General features: G+C 43.9%; 1 protein-coding gene across 3 annotated transcripts in view; it reads left to right on the top strand.

The window, feature by feature from the left end:
* The window catches only part of ptpro (protein tyrosine phosphatase receptor type O), a 42,429-nt gene that overhangs the window by 5,969 nt on the left and 21,135 nt on the right, over positions 1 to 15,325 (top strand). For all 3 annotated transcript variants that reach the window (XM_085436039.1, XM_085436038.1, XM_085436037.1), the window contains exons 2-13: positions 3,867 to 4,128; positions 6,246 to 6,401; positions 7,326 to 7,478; positions 7,774 to 8,295; positions 8,374 to 8,535; positions 8,688 to 8,884; positions 9,012 to 9,132; positions 9,245 to 9,438; positions 9,524 to 9,635; positions 10,267 to 10,430; positions 11,868 to 11,988; positions 13,093 to 13,229. In XM_085436039.1, the coding sequence (XP_085292165.1) occupies positions 3,867 to 4,128; positions 6,246 to 6,401; positions 7,326 to 7,478; positions 7,774 to 8,295; positions 8,374 to 8,535; positions 8,688 to 8,884; positions 9,012 to 9,132; positions 9,245 to 9,438; positions 9,524 to 9,635; positions 10,267 to 10,430; positions 11,868 to 11,988; positions 13,093 to 13,229 (2,301 nt within the window). The remainder of the gene's footprint in view (positions 1 to 3,866; positions 4,129 to 6,245; positions 6,402 to 7,325; positions 7,479 to 7,773; positions 8,296 to 8,373; positions 8,536 to 8,687; positions 8,885 to 9,011; positions 9,133 to 9,244; positions 9,439 to 9,523; positions 9,636 to 10,266; positions 10,431 to 11,867; positions 11,989 to 13,092; positions 13,230 to 15,325) is intronic.

Below are 15,325 nucleotides of genomic sequence, written 5' to 3'. Positions count from 1 at the left end.
CCAGTGACTGCTTCCATCTTTTATTTACAGTGTGTCGTTACAGACATTGATTGAAAGAAAACTGATCAGTGCTGACAGACCATTGATGTTGTTTTGTTCCTGTCTGAGTATGTACGGCAGTGCTTGACCCTCAGAAAGTCTGTGATCTGCAGAGAAATCGAAAACCTTTCTCTTTGGAAAAGTGTAAGCGGTGCTGAGTGTGTAGGTCTTGGAGCTGTAGGATTAGTTGGACAGTTAATGAGTGAACAGTGGGTGAAACTAAAGATAACCTGAGGAAATGTGTTGCAGGTTTTGATGTTCAGGCTCTCAGAGGATCTTCTTATTGACCAAACTCGCTGATCAGTGAAACAGCTGGGGTCATGTGATTCTGGCCCGATGTGGGGGCTGGGGGTACATTAGTAGCATTGAGCCCCCATGCTCTGCAGCGTCTCCGTGGTAATCCTGCTGCGCCGCCACCCACCCTAAACGTGGTGCTCCTTTCATCACTGTTGCCATGGCGACAGCAGAGCAGTGGAGCCTTGAATGAGTCAGTGTGGATTTTCTCTTCCACTCTCACTCAGGCTGATGTCGATGGTTGCAATGTGGCGACAGCTCGGGTTGTCACGATACTTGAATTTCTAACTCATCACTGATCCCCAAGAGAGTATTGCATATATGGGAATACTGCAGTACCACAGGAAAAATTAGAGGCTTTAGTGTTTTTCTTTTAAATAGAGACTGGAACAATACAAACAACAACAGAAGTAACAACAGTAACTATGTGACTGGTACTTTAAGGTTGTTTCTGTGCAGCTTCTGGTCGACTTTTCTGCTTCGGTCATAAAGACAAACCGGTCTGTCCACTGACCTCTGAACTTCCTCCTGAAGCTGTGCCTAGTGTTAGTGATGGGAGGGGTTCTTTCAACTCAGAATAGCTGTCTGATCAGATTGTAATTTAAGTATTGATTAATATCTGAGTATCAATTTTTGCCATCTAAAATAAGTTTTCAAAACTTGATTGTGTGAAGCTGACATATACATTCAGCTCATTTTGAAACTTATTTTTACTCTTGGAATTTGAACTGGATATTGGTGCAGCCCCTTAATTGGTCCTCTGAAACAAGCTGTTTTAGCTTCTCCCTGAAAGCACACTATCTTCTGATTGACTAACTTGACAGGCATGCAGAGGGGCAGCACCCAGAGGTTATGAGGTGTACTACAGTGAAACAATATATCCACGACAGATAATAAGAAAATAAAGAATAGGTACCCTTTAATTTAGAAAGTAGAAAGCGGCTTGTGGATTGTGATTAAATATGTTCTGGAGGTTCGTGTTCCCATTAGGATCAGCTCATCTACCACCTCCATCAGGTTATTGATTAAGCTCTAAACAATGAGAGCCATGCTCCACATATGAATCAAATCAAAACAAAATGACATAATCATGAATTAATTCTAAAAAAAAAAGTTTTGTTTTTCAAAATAAGGGCAACCTCCACAAGGTTGTAGATAGCTAAGACTTTCCACATTTTAAGAACTGAAGAAACCTCTTGAATAAGAGGTGAAATGCCTTCAAGAAATTTAAAGAAGTCCACCTGCCACCTGCTTGCTTTCCAAGCTCCTTAGATTATCGTGACCTTAATGACAGAAAACCTAGACAGACAGAAGAACAATTTCATTTTGATCCAACATCCAACTTCCTCCAAATACCCTGACTTCCAGCTTCAGGAAAGTAAAGAGGTACAGTTGAGTATCACCTGCATACAGGAAAAAGCTCAGTTAGATGTACTGTTGATGTAAGTACAGAAAAGAGGAGGACCCAGGATCGAGCCATGAGGTGCACCACACAGTCAGTTTCCTTTCCACAAACAAACCTATGTTCTTCCTTTTTCTTTATCTAACTCCACAAATAGACCTCAGCACCTCCTCCCCCACCTCCCTTCCCATCTTTATGGACCTGCTCTGTCCAAATACCGTACCACAGCAGTCATTAAGCCAGAGTGCCGGCCTGGCATTTTAAAAGGCCAAACCAGAGTAGGCTGAGCTTTTATTTGCCTCCTTTCTATAGAGAGAGAGAGAGAGATTTATCTTCTACAGTCTAATGTGGAGGCGTGCTGTTAGAGGAGGTGAAGCTTCGTAGGCGGAGGTCGTTCACAGAGAGTTTTAACAGCAGTTGAAGGAAAATACAAAAGTTTTATATCAGGCACAGCAATTACAAAGATGGCTCTTTGATAAAACTGATAGTTTTATTTGATTCTGCATACATCATACAGAACATTTCCCTCATCTCTTTAATGGCTTTTTGAGAGAATTTGTGTGAAACACTGAATGATAACAGTTTTATCATTTTTAGATCATATATACTGTATTTACACAGTGTGTTTTTGTGTTCTTTAAATAGAATTCAATTGATGTTTTCAACCTGAGGGTTTGTTTTTTTTTTCAGCGATCCAAATGTCTGTAAAGTCTAGATTGAGGTTACACTGTATTCTTATTAAGCACAGCGCTAAAAAGACAGTAAAACCAGAGCCTGTGTCCTGCATGGAGGAGTTGGGATAATGGTTGTTCTCAGCTGAAAGGTTCAGAAATGTTTCCTTCCTGGATGTAGGTCAGCTCCTGCTACACTTTACATTTACTAACATTTAACCCGCTTCGCTTTCTCTGTTTGTCGCTGAATATTTAACGTCGTCACGGTGTCAGGGTAGATTCCATCATGCCTCGGTGCAGCACACGTTCGTGACTGTTTGAAATGTGGGTCAGGTTCTGTGCGGATGGATAATCTGCTGCTCCGCAGTCACAGCAGGTCGCAGTGCTTTCATGAAGCTGCTGTAGGCAATCGTGTCACTGAGCTGCTGCTGATCCACAAACAGGAAACACAGGCTCTAACCGACCGATCCGACCTCAGCCGGAGCGCAGCCGCTCTTAGATAAGATACATGGAAACTGACGGCACAATAAATACACAGAACCAAAACACACGAATCCAAGAATTAGTTTGACACTTCTGTATGGTTTTATCATCAGGAAGAAAAAAAAAACTCCTTTAAGGTGGAATCAGCTGACATCTCCTGTTTCAGACCAGGAACCAATCAGTGACCAGTATCAAATAGTGGGTTGTAACTGAATGAAATGTGTGGTGCTGTGATCATGTGATTCAATCAGCAGCGTGACCTTTATGCACACGGATGGTGCTTGGCGGGGAGTCGACCTCCTGATGTCAGATTTAACGAAGGCAGACCAGCCTGCTCAGCTCAGGACAGGAGAGACAAGAACACAAATCATCTTTGTGCTCAGAAAGAAGAGAATAGAATAAAACAGGCCGAGATTACGGGAACTCCGATGCTCAGTCTGAGGCTCCTCTTCACCCAGTCAAACGTGTTTAATATTGGTCATTAATTGATCACCAGCCAATGGGAGCCCTCTCTGCATCCTCAGTGTTGTGTCTTCTCTTTCTCTTTGGCCTGATTCTTAGAGCTCTGGGGCCAAAGCATGATGGGAAATCATATTCATGGACACTGAGACTGCAGGGGGTAAAACTGACGGCTGGCTGTTGGCAAGTGTGAGAGGCTGTGCAGCTTTTGAGCTGTTTTCACTTTTGATTTCTTAACTTTCAGAAATAAATCATGTTCTGTTCCATGTTTCTTCCTGGACTCCACCAGAGCTGCTCTGCATTATTCACAGTTAATAATAATCCTTCTTTATCTAAACAAAGCTGTCTCTTTAATAACCCCTATCCGAGAGCCCACTTTCTTCTGATTGGCCTATTCTGGGAATCCTGTTGAGGGGCAGGATCCAGTGCGTTTGGGCCTCACCAGAGTGAAAGGAGCTGCTTCATCTAAGCTGAAATAAACTTTAACCTCTTTGTTTGCTCACATTTTTCTTTTTCAGAGCATGACGGCGTTCCAGGCGACCGTAAACGACGAAGGTTTGATTGTGGCGACTTTGGATAGCTCAGACCTGCAGGAGAACGTCACGGCGTATGCGGTGCAGATCTCTGGAGAACCTCGAACCATCCTGATCCAGTTCGTAAACACCAGCGAGCCTCTGCTGTACAACGCCTCCTTCCACGGCCTCTGCTACACGGTGGGGCTGCTGCTCAGACGGGGACAGGCTTGGTCCCGCCCCATGAAGACAGTTGCCGTGCTCACGAGTAAGAACCTCTCCAATCACGGGGTTGGGGGTTCAAAATCACTGATTCTGATATTACAGGATCGCACCATGTTTAGCTGCTGGCCTTTACAGGAAATAAACCTGAGAGTCACTGCTTTCCATTTTTAATAACCTGGAACGTCATTTTGGACATTTCTGATGTTTTCTGATGTTTTTAAAACCAGTTAAACGATCAACTGAAATAATCAGCAGACTGTTTTTACCTTCAAATTCTCTTAGCTTGATCATCATCGGTGACTGCAGAAGTCAATGCTGTAAAAGTCTGATTTATCTGGATTATTCTGTAGATTTAAGCTTTAAAAGTGGTTGAGGTTTGTTTAATTGATTATGTGTAATACAGGAGCATACAGGGAGTGCAGAATTATTAGGCAAATGAGTATTTTGTCCACATCATCCTCTTCATGCATGTTGTCTTACTCCAAGCTGTATAGGCTCGAAAGCCTACTACCAATTAAGCATATTAGGTGATGTGCATCTCTGTAATGAGAAGGGGTGTGGTCTAATGACATCAACACCCTATATCAGGTGTGCATAATTATTAGGCAACGTCCTTTCCTTTGGCAAAATGGGTCAAAAGAAGGACTTGACAGGCTCAGAAAAGTCAAAAATAGTGAGATATCTTGCAGAGGGATGCAGCAGTCTCAAAATTGCAAAGCTTCTGAAGCGTGATCATTGAACAATCAAGCGTTTCATTCAAAATAGTCAACAGGGTCGCACGAAGCGTGTGGAAAAACCAAGGCGCAAAATAACTGCCCATGAACTGAGAAAAGTCAAGCGTGCAGCTGCCAAGATGCCACTTGCCACCAGTTTGGCCATATTTCAGAGCTGCAACATCACTGGAGTGCCCAAAAGCACAAGGTGTGCAATACTCAGAGACATGGCCAAGGTAAGAAAGGCTGAAAGACGACCACCACTGAACAAGACACACAAGCTGAAACGTCAAGACTGGGCCAAGAAATATCTCAAGACTGATTTTTCTAAGGTTTTATGGACTGATGAAATGAGAGTGAGTCTTGATGGGCCAGATGGATGGGCCCGTGGCTGGATTGGTAAAGGGCAGAGAGCTCCAGTCCGACTCAGACGCCAGCAAGGTGGAGGTGGAGTACTGGTTTGGGCTGGTATCATCAAAGATGAGCTTGTGGGGCCTTTTCGGGTTGAGGATGGAGTCAAGCTCAACTCCCAGTCCTACTGCCAGTTTCTGGAAGACACCTTCTTCAAGCAGTGGTACAGGAAGAAGTCTGCATCCTTCAAGAAAAACATGATTTTCATGCAGGACAATGCTCCATCACACGCGTCCAAGTACTCCACAGCGTGGCTGGAAAGAAAGGGTATAAAAGAAGAAAAACTAATGACATGGCCACCTTGTTCACCTGATCTGAACCCCATTGAGAACCTGTGGTCCATCATCAAATGTGAGATTTACAAGGAGGGAAAACAGTACACCTCTCTGAACAGTGTCTGGGAGGCTGTGGTTGCTGCTGCACGCAATGTTGATGGTGAACAGATCAAAACACTGACAGAATCCATGGATGGCAGGCTTTTGAGTGTCCTTGCAAAGAAAGGTGGCTATATTGGTCGCTGATTTGTTTTTGTTTTGTTTTTGAATGTCAGAAATGTATATTTGTGAATGTGGAGATGTTATATTGGTTTCACTGGTAAAAATAAATTGAAATGGGTATATATTTGTTTTTTGTTAAGTTGCCTAATAATTCTGCACAGTAATCGTCACCTGCACACACAGATATCCCCCTAAAATAGCTAAAACTAAAAACAAACTACAAACTACTTCCAAAAACATTCAGCTTTGATATTAATGAGTTTTTTGGGTTCATTGAGAACATGGTTGTTGTTCAATAATAAAATTATTCCTCAAAAATACAACTTGCCTAATAATTCTGCACTCCCTGTATATGAAGGAGAATTATCCTCAACATGAGGATAATTCTCCTTAAAAAAACCTGTTGTTGCAAGGATTAGGAAAATGTTATTATTTTTTAAATTTTGCATATTAGACATGTAGTTCAAATAAAGGGCTTACATCTCTGTTCTGTAGTTCTGTGATCGTGATGTTCGACTCAGTTTCGTTTGTCTCCTCAGAGCCGCTTCCTGTCCGCAGCGCTCAGATATTGGACTATAAGGAGGCTCCAGAGACTGGCGTGGTGTTTGAAATCGATCCTCCGACCAGAAACGTCTTCAGCAGAGTCAACATCAGCTACGCTGAAGGACAGGAGCGCCGATCGATGCTCTATAAAGGTAGAACATTTCATTCTGTTTGTATGAGTGGGTGCTATTTAGTGTAATTTAGTGTTTTGTAAACCAATATGAGCCTTCTGCCTGAATGTGAGGACAGTTATTGTAGTTCACAGTCTCACTGGGAGGTGAAGGCACGTGAGTAGCGATAGAAGAATGTGTCTGTCTGAATAAATGCCCGGCCCCTTCCAAACTGAAGATTCTGATTGGGTAGAAATCCTCCGGGGAACTCTGGTGCGCCCTTGCCTTTCTCTAATGGAAAGCATTTCTGAAAGCACGTTATTCCACTTAAAGCGGCTTGAGACAACTGATGTTGTGATTTGGTGTTATATATAAATAAAACTAAATTGAGCTGAACCAAGTTATTTCAAGTTTACCTGCACACACCTCAGTGGAGGCAAATATAAAGGAAAGAGGACCCAGGATTGACCCCCGAGGAACTCCATTTCAATTCAATTCAATTTATTTATAAAGCACCGAATCACAACAACAGTCGCCTCAAGGCGCTTCATATTGTAAGGTAGACCCTACAATAATACACACAGAGAAAAACCTAGCAATCATATGACCCCCTATGAGCAAGCACTTTGGCGACAGTGGGAAGGAAAAACTCCATTTTAACAGGAAGAAACCTCTGACAGAACCAGGCTCAGGGAGCTGCGACCGGTTGGGGGAGTGAGAAGGAAGACAGTGTAAAAGACATGCTGTGGAAGAGAGCCAGAGATTAATAACAAGTATGATTCAGTGCTGAGGGGTCTATTAACACATAGTGAGTGAGAAAGACCAGACCTGATTTCAGCTGCTCCAGACTCATAGTCGCTCAGTGCTTTGGTGTTCATGTCCTGACTGCTGACAGATGTTAACACAGCTCCAGGAATAAAGAGAGTGTTTTTGTGCTAACAGTTTCTTTCTGCTTGTTGTTTGTAGATTTCTACAGGGGGAAGACAGTGTTTAAGCACTGGTTACCGGGGATGTGTTACCGAAACATCACCTTCCAGCTGATCTCAGAGGCCACCGTGTACCAAACTGCACTGGTGACCCACAGTGACATCACTCACACACCGCTGCATCATCGGACAGGTGAGGCCCCTCCCACTGTGAGAGTCCAGTGCTTGCTCTGTACTGAGTAGATTAGATTGGCTCTGAGGCAGACCTTCCTGCATGAAGCTCTAAGTTCTACTTTCAGGAATCGTTGCCTTAGTAAATACAGTGATCAGGTCTGGAGAACATGGCGGCCCGGTTCAGAGGCCTCCAGCGAGGACCTGCTGCCTCATTTTTTTAAACAGTGATGTATGATGAGACGGGAGGAGCTTCGTCTGGCGAGCTGACTAGCCATTTCCTGCTCAGAATAATTCACTCCCCTCTCTCCCCCCAGTGCCCCACCCTCCCCTCAACATCTCCTATAAGATCATCCATTTGAGCCAGAGGGCAGCTCCAGGTCAGCTCCCCGACATGCTCCCACATGATAGTGGGCAGCGATCCCCCCGCCAGGCCCGGGACGTCCCACTGATGGAGGAGCGGGAGGAGGAGGAGACCCAGGCTGAGGAGAATACCTCAGATGAGGTAATAGGAGTCACTTACGCCCCCTTCAACTCCACAAAAGTGTTGACGGTGAGCGCCCCCATTGATGTGAACAACAGCCGCACGGAGGAGGCAGAGCCTTCGAGCTACTGGCTGGATCCGACGGAGCCATCTCCTGCCGACAAGGATGAGGAGTTCGTTAATGGCGTGCTGCCCGAGTACGAAGACTCCAACGAGCCGGGCTCAGCCATGGCACTCCCTGCCGAGCCTTCTGTCCTGCCCACCAGGCTTCCGCCAATCCTTTTGGAACTGCGCTGGCTGCCACCGCGCCCACCCACCAGCTACGACGGTTTCAACGTCTACATCTACAGAGATGGTAAGCAGGAAGCAGCTGAATAAAGAACATCTCAGATGTTCCCGTGTTGACATCTGAACCTCTCGCTCTGCTCCTCAGGTAACTCGACAGAAACAGCGACGGTGGATGAAAGCACTCACGAGTTCTTTACAGAGTTAACGGAGCCGGGAATATACCGTGTGCAAGTGACCACACTGAGCTCGTCTGGAGACTGCGAGTCCCGAGAGAGCAGTGGCGACACTGCCTTCACCTTCTACCTCAGTAAGTGTACAGGAAGTGATTATGGCGCATGCAGCAGCGTGTGGCAATAAAGGATGGATTCAATCAAATGCATCTTTGTTCTAGTGTTGTCATTGTTAAGGTAATCCACTTCCTGTTGACCTGCTCCTTCGCTGGTTTATTAATGGTTACAGGTCCCAGCGGCGAGCTGCTGGAGGACCTGCGAGAGCGTCCTCAAGCCGTTAGCGTCAGGCTGCTGGACTCGAGCACCGCTGCCATCTCCTGGGCGCCATCGTCGCAGAACCACAATGGGAGCCTGGTGTCAGTGGTTTCCACCACCTGCCTGAAGCCCAGCCTGAGCCAGAGGATGGAGAACACCTACTGCAGCGAGGTATGGCACGGCACTCATCACTGGCCGCGCACCGCAGATTGAAGCTCACACAGGGGGGGGGTCTTTTGAATAAATAATAAAAAAAAAAATTTAATACATATATATGTGTTTAACTATATAATCACAGGAAAACTCGACGAGTGACATCATCACCAACCTGACGCCGGGTGCTCAATACCGGGTGGTCGTCTATCACACCAATGGACCCCTGATCAGCCCGCCGTCGGAGCCCGTCATCATCGATATCGGTGAGCGTCACTTTATCACTTTATGCGTCTTTTTCAGTCCCACTTCCTGTTCACTGCTCCTGTTCTTCCTGTTCCACTCTTAAATCCCGCCTGTGTCGGTGTGCTGTGTCAGAGCCCACCGGCGTGCGCGAGCTCACCGTTTACCCCCTGAGTCCAACGGCGGTGATCCTCAGCTGGCAGCGTCCATACCATGTTGCCTTCAGGAAATACGTGTTGCAGACCTTCTTCTTCAACCCCGTCACGCTTGCCTCTGAGTGGACCACCTACTACGAGATCGCCGCCACCGCCTCCGTCATCGCCTCAGTGGTAACCAGTCTGTCTCCGTCACAGGAAACATTTCATGGCACCATGCCACGTCCACCTCACCGTATTTGTCTCTATTTCCTCTCAGAGGGTGACTGACTTGCTGCCTGCCTGGTATTATAATTTCCGTGTTTCCATGGTGACGTGGGGTGACCCACCGCTCAGCTGCTGCGAAAGCTCCACCGTGAGCTTCGTCACAGGTAATGCCTCACCGCTGCAAGGACGCTGCGAGGGAGGCTGGGCCAGGATCCAGCAAACACACTTAGACTTAAAAATAGAATAAATAGACTTTTAAATTTGTTTTTACTGATTTATTTAGTTTTTATATAAAGAGACATTTAGACACATAATTTCAAGCCATTTTTTCTTCATGAATATTTTTTATTCTTCTGTATTCATCCATCAGCTCTAAAAATAAATAAAAAATAAATTAAGAAATAAAAACATTCAAAATTAAAACACATTTTAGTGTTCAACATTTTAAATTTTTTTTAAAATTTTGTTTAAATATTACTCAATTTGGTCACTCCCTGAAATAATACAATAAATATACAATTTAAAATTTATGCATAAAAATAGAAATAAATAAAATAAATGTATATTTTTAATGATCTAATTCATTTTGTTTTTATTTTATATCTTTTTCTGGGTTTACTGATAATGCAGCTCACAGATGAAGAACAAAACGCATAAATTTTTATTGTTTCTTACGTTTTTTTTTTTTAAATTTTGGCTTTTATTTGCTGATATTTCTTGTGAAGATCCAGACGGCACATCTTTAATGTGTCTGCAAACGTATGATGCAGGTCTCCTTCCTCTTCCTCCTCTCAGCTCCCGAGGCGCCTCACATCTCCTCTGTGGATTACTCTCATGGCGTTCTGTACGTCCGCTGGACATACGGCGAGCTCTTCATTGACCTGTCGCACTCAAGGATGCTGCACTGGCAAGTGGTCGCTGTCGGGAAGAAGGGACCGGAGAAGACGTACTCCGTTGACGTGAGTCCAGACACATCTGTCTAGGTGTTCACGACACTCTGAGACACGTTCTCGCTGTTTTAGGTGTATTTGTGCGTTTGTGTGGTGATGAGTGTGTCTCCAGCAGCAGCTCATTATTTCAGGGTCGAGCGGAGCTGTTATTGACTCTCTCCTTCGGGTTGGTTCGATGGTCTGATTAGCAGCAGGAGAATGACCTGCAGACGTTGCTGCTCTACGAGTCCAATTACCACCGTAGCCTGAGCTCGCTTCTGTGATCAAGTGTCTGAGGGTCCCAAGCCATGTTGGAGGTTTAATTGAGAGTGTATACAAATGGCGTGTAGATGTCAACTATATTCAGGATGTTAAGCAGTCTTCATTTCTACTAGATTGCTACTAATAGTTCTGATAAATGTGTAAACAATTAAACCAGCTTACAAAAACACAACAAACAAGAGAAATGTAACTTTATTTTGAAGAATTTATGTGAAATAGAAATCTCAGTAATGAGCATTGACCTCGGGGACTGAAACCAAAAATTACACTTCCTTTTCCAAATGTGGTCAAATGTGTATATAAAAGATGAGCATAGCCACCATGACATCATTCATTAGTTTTGTTAGCATTCTGGGCGCCAGCTCGTTGTTTTCTTGTTTCTTAAAATGTTTGTTTTGTTTGGATAAGAGGGTGGAATGCTAAGTTATCATCTAATGCTAGCTAACTTGGTTAGCATTGTTTAGCAAAGTTTGTCTCTATAATAACCTCACAGCAGCTTTATTATTGGTCAGATAATGTCATTAAAAATGCTCCAAAAGACTCCAACAACACAAACACAGTCCAGAGGTCCAGTTTGCTAAATGTAAGCCTAACTGACAGCTGGCAGCTACAGCCACCTGTCAGTCAAAGAGGCCACACCCCTAATGATGTAACCTGAGAGTTTCTGCGGACTCCATCACTGCTGGGGCCTCTGCTGGAGGTTAGAGGACATGGCTTTGCAAAGCAATGGCTAATGTCACATTGGTGATGTCCATCTTTTATATACAGTCTGTTCGGTCTTTGAGGTTGAATGTAATTTAAAATTATAATTAGATATAAGAGTACAAAGACTGAGTCAGCAGGTCTGCAGAAGTTTAATGAAGCTTCCACACTCAGAGCTGATCATTTATATTTAATCGTTAGTTCGTGGTGGAAGCAGACGGTCACAGTGACTAAACGGAGACACAGACAGCTGTGAGGATTTACTGCAGGGATATTTTTAGTTTTATTCAGGGCAGATTAAAAAGATATTTTAGGAAAATACCTGCACTGTTAATCTTTCAGCAGCTCCGCGTGGGACAGAGGCAGAGCAGAATATGACCCTATCAGATGGAGGAAGGGGGCACTCAGGACTGACTGTGTGCACGCTGTTCAAGTGTTATTTACATGTGGTTTACGTGTTGTTTACATGTGGTGCTGTGTCAGGTGACTCGGAATGTGATGCGGGCAAGCCTCCCTCTGCCTCCTGGAGACATCTACAACCTGACGGTGACGGCATGCACAGAGCGCAGCAGGAACACGTCCACGCCAAACATCATCAAACTGGGTCAGCGAGTATTCACTGCAATTAACAAAGATATAATAACTCTAAGAAAAACAAAGAATACAAAGGTATTCACTGCTAACAGACTAACTCCCCCAAAGTTCCCAGAGTGCTTTTTCAAAAGAATCATCCCAGTTTTCTTGAGAAAGCATAAATGATTTATATTAGTACACTATAACTGAACAATATTTTCACCCCACTGAAAGGCCGACCTTTAACTCTGTAATTCTCAGAGCTGTAAAATTGAGTTAAAGGGAGGGTTAGCTTCTGGATTACACTCAGTATTAAACTCCAGTAAAAGTTTGAGCTGTTGCTGAGAAAGCATCACGCATTAAACCAAAGAAATCACTTTAGACCTGAGAAAAAGAATCAGTTATGCTCATAAAGCAGGAGGTGGATTTAGAAAATTATCAAGTTATAATGTTGAGTAATGAGGCTGCAGACTGAGAACAATTCCACTTCTGCAGAAGAGACACCTTCGTGTCAGACTGAAGTATGTTGAGGACGATCTGGGGGCAGATCTGGAGGAACCTGAGAGGTTCTCCAAAGCAGAACGGGCTGGGATCATTTAGGAGATGAGTGTGAGACACTGAGCAGGCTTTTTTTTTTTTTTGGAATACTTTAGTTCCTGTGTGCAAATTACAACAATGTAAGCATCCAAAATAAAACCAGGATGTTTGGAAGAGCTGTGCAGCACTTCTTTTTCATGGGGGTAAAAATTCTGTCCTTGTGATAGGATGACGTATAAAACGTGTTTGCTGTTTCTGTCAGTTTGTAGAGAGATAATTGAGAAAATGAAACACTGGGCTGCAGGAGTTTTAAAACGTGAAGGATGTAAGTGGGAAAGACGTCTCGGTGCTGATCGCCGCGCGGCAGCCTCTCTGCTTGTTAATCTGTGCTGTGGGTCTGAGGTCAGACTCACAGAGTGAACATGAAACTTCATTTTCTCCACTTCCCCTTCTGAGCGTATCAGACTATTTCAGTCCTCCTCAGAGGAAGTGCGGGGTCTTTAGCAAGCTTCGGCTCGGCTCGGCCCTGCAGTTCACCACTGCAGTTCGTCCTGTACTGTAAGCTCTCGTGAAGGGTTTTCACTGCTGTTTCCTGCAGAGCCGGCTCCTCCCAGATCGCTGTATGCCGTCAACGCCACTCACTCGTCCGTGACTCTGCTGTGGACCGAGGAGGGAGTGGTCGACTATTACCAGGTCCTCTGCAGACCCAGCAAAGCCAGCAAGGAGCAGCTCAAGGTAAAAGTGCTTCAGCCATGCTCTATATCAGCTTTCATTGCCTCAGCTGCAGGTCTGAGACGATTAGGAAAGGATTACAAAAGAGCGAGATTACAAGTTAGTTTCAGCTCTGCAAGTGTTTTCTGTTTTAACTCATACAAATTCATTCATTTCAAAGATTTTTCTATGTTGTTCAGACATTAAGTCAACCAAACTTTTGTTAATTGTGAAAATAAAAATGTGATGCGCAGATAAATCAATAATAAAGGAACTACTTTTGTGTTTTGCTGATCTGAAAGTTTCTGAGATAATCCCGCAGAAATGTGGAAGTTGTTAAACATGAGATGAGATGACATGCTGATGAGAAATAAACCAGACAGATCGAGTGAGGACCGAGGATCGATCCCTGGGGAACTCCAAGCCTCATTTTAGCTGCTACAACTAAAAAGTTCGATTTTTGCAAATCAGATTTTAATTGCTGTAGAAACAAAGAGGAGGAATGACAGAAGTCGCAGACGTTTTCTTCGAGCATCAGCGTGAATAAATTCATTGAGGCTCTCTCAGGCTGGTGAATTTGTTTCATATTGGCCACATGGGATCTGTATTAACAGTTTTCTGATCATGTGACCCAAAGAATAATAAAATGCAGTAATCAATAATCCCAAACTGAAGCTCCCTGAACACAGTAATGAACCCGGACACAGACACAGGGGACCAGGTTTGCAGAGATAACGAGCTGCTGATGCTGAACACGTGTTTTTACCTGCAGGCTTGAAATTTAGTTTGTTCCCAAGCTAACGAGCTGGATGCCGGCTTTAATTAAAGAACTGAAAGTGTGATCAAAGCTGAAAGCAGAATAGAGTGAGTTCACATCTAAGGGAGATGGTTGATTGTTTCCTTCTTTTATTTTAGCTGTTTAAAACTTGAGAGTAGACTGACTCAAAACAAACTCACACAAAGCCTGAAGTCTGCAGTAAAACATGATGACATGTCATGAAATGCCTGGGTCTTGTGGTCGGGGTGTCCTGCAGCGAGTTGAAAAGCTTTCATGGTGTCTCGAAATGAATCAGATTATATATAAAAGGATGAGTCAGCGTCAAATTATAGGAGGTCCAAAACTCGAGCTCTTCAGCACCATAAACCAGTTGAAACTTTTCACTTTCAGTCTGAGACCAAACTCAGATCTGTGAGGACTCTGATGTGATTGGTTGCATGTGACCCACACCAGCTGAGGTGGAGAGAGCACGATCGGCCTGATATTGTTGGGACAGTAAAACAAGATTATTTTTATACAGCTGGCGTATATCCCTTTAAGCAGTTAAATAATGACAAATGGCAAACAATTGGGAAATCTGTTGTTTCGCATCTGAAAGGAAAAAAATCAGCTGATTTCTGATCAGATTTTTTGAGCGTCTGTCAGTCTTAAAGTCTATAGGAGAAGAGTTTAGAAAACATGGTTTTCTTCCCGTATCGAGCTTTCATCCCTGACTGTGTTTTGTTGTTTTTTAACGTCCTTTCAGTGTAATGGCTGGTTTACCGTCTGCAGGCGGAAGTTTTTTTTATCATGAAAGCAAAATGATGTCCCAAAGAGCCGCTCAGCACCTGTGTTTGCTGGTGCGAGTTGGTGTTTATGTGGATCAGTTGCAGCTAATCTCATTAGAAAGCTTAAAAGTGAAATAAATCTTTTATTTTGGAAATAAATCCTACTTTACTTTTAAAAAGAGAGAAAAAATTTTTCTGCCTGTGATGCATTTGGATGATTTGACCACAACCTCTCGGGTCATCTGCACGTTAGAACCCAAAGCCTCTGACAGCAGGAAACTTACAGCTGTTTCCAGCTGTGCTCCAAAACAGCTGCTTTTGGAGTCATCAGACAGGTTTTTTCTGCAGATGATGAAGAACATGGTGAAGGAGGCGTGTTTTCGTTGTGGATGGCTGTGGATCACATATATGTGCTGCGTGGTATCTGTGGGATGCTGTGAGTTTGTACAGCAGCTGACTCGCTAAGAGAACATTTTTGATATGAGTCCAGCTTTCAGGTAAAATAAAGGCGAATGACTGCAGGGAGGTTAGCAGGAACTGGTGTTGGAGGTCTGGACCTTGAGAACAGAAACTTG

Source organism: Copadichromis virginalis, linkage group LG17 (assembly GCF_057382275.1).
Source record: "Copadichromis virginalis isolate Kocher_CV1m ecotype Utaka linkage group LG17, C_Virginalis_male_GT1.1, whole genome shotgun sequence".
NCBI lineage: Eukaryota > Metazoa > Chordata > Actinopteri > Cichliformes > Cichlidae > Copadichromis > Copadichromis virginalis.
Note: the sequence above shows the minus strand (reverse complement) of the source record. Positions and strands in the feature narration are given on the sequence as shown.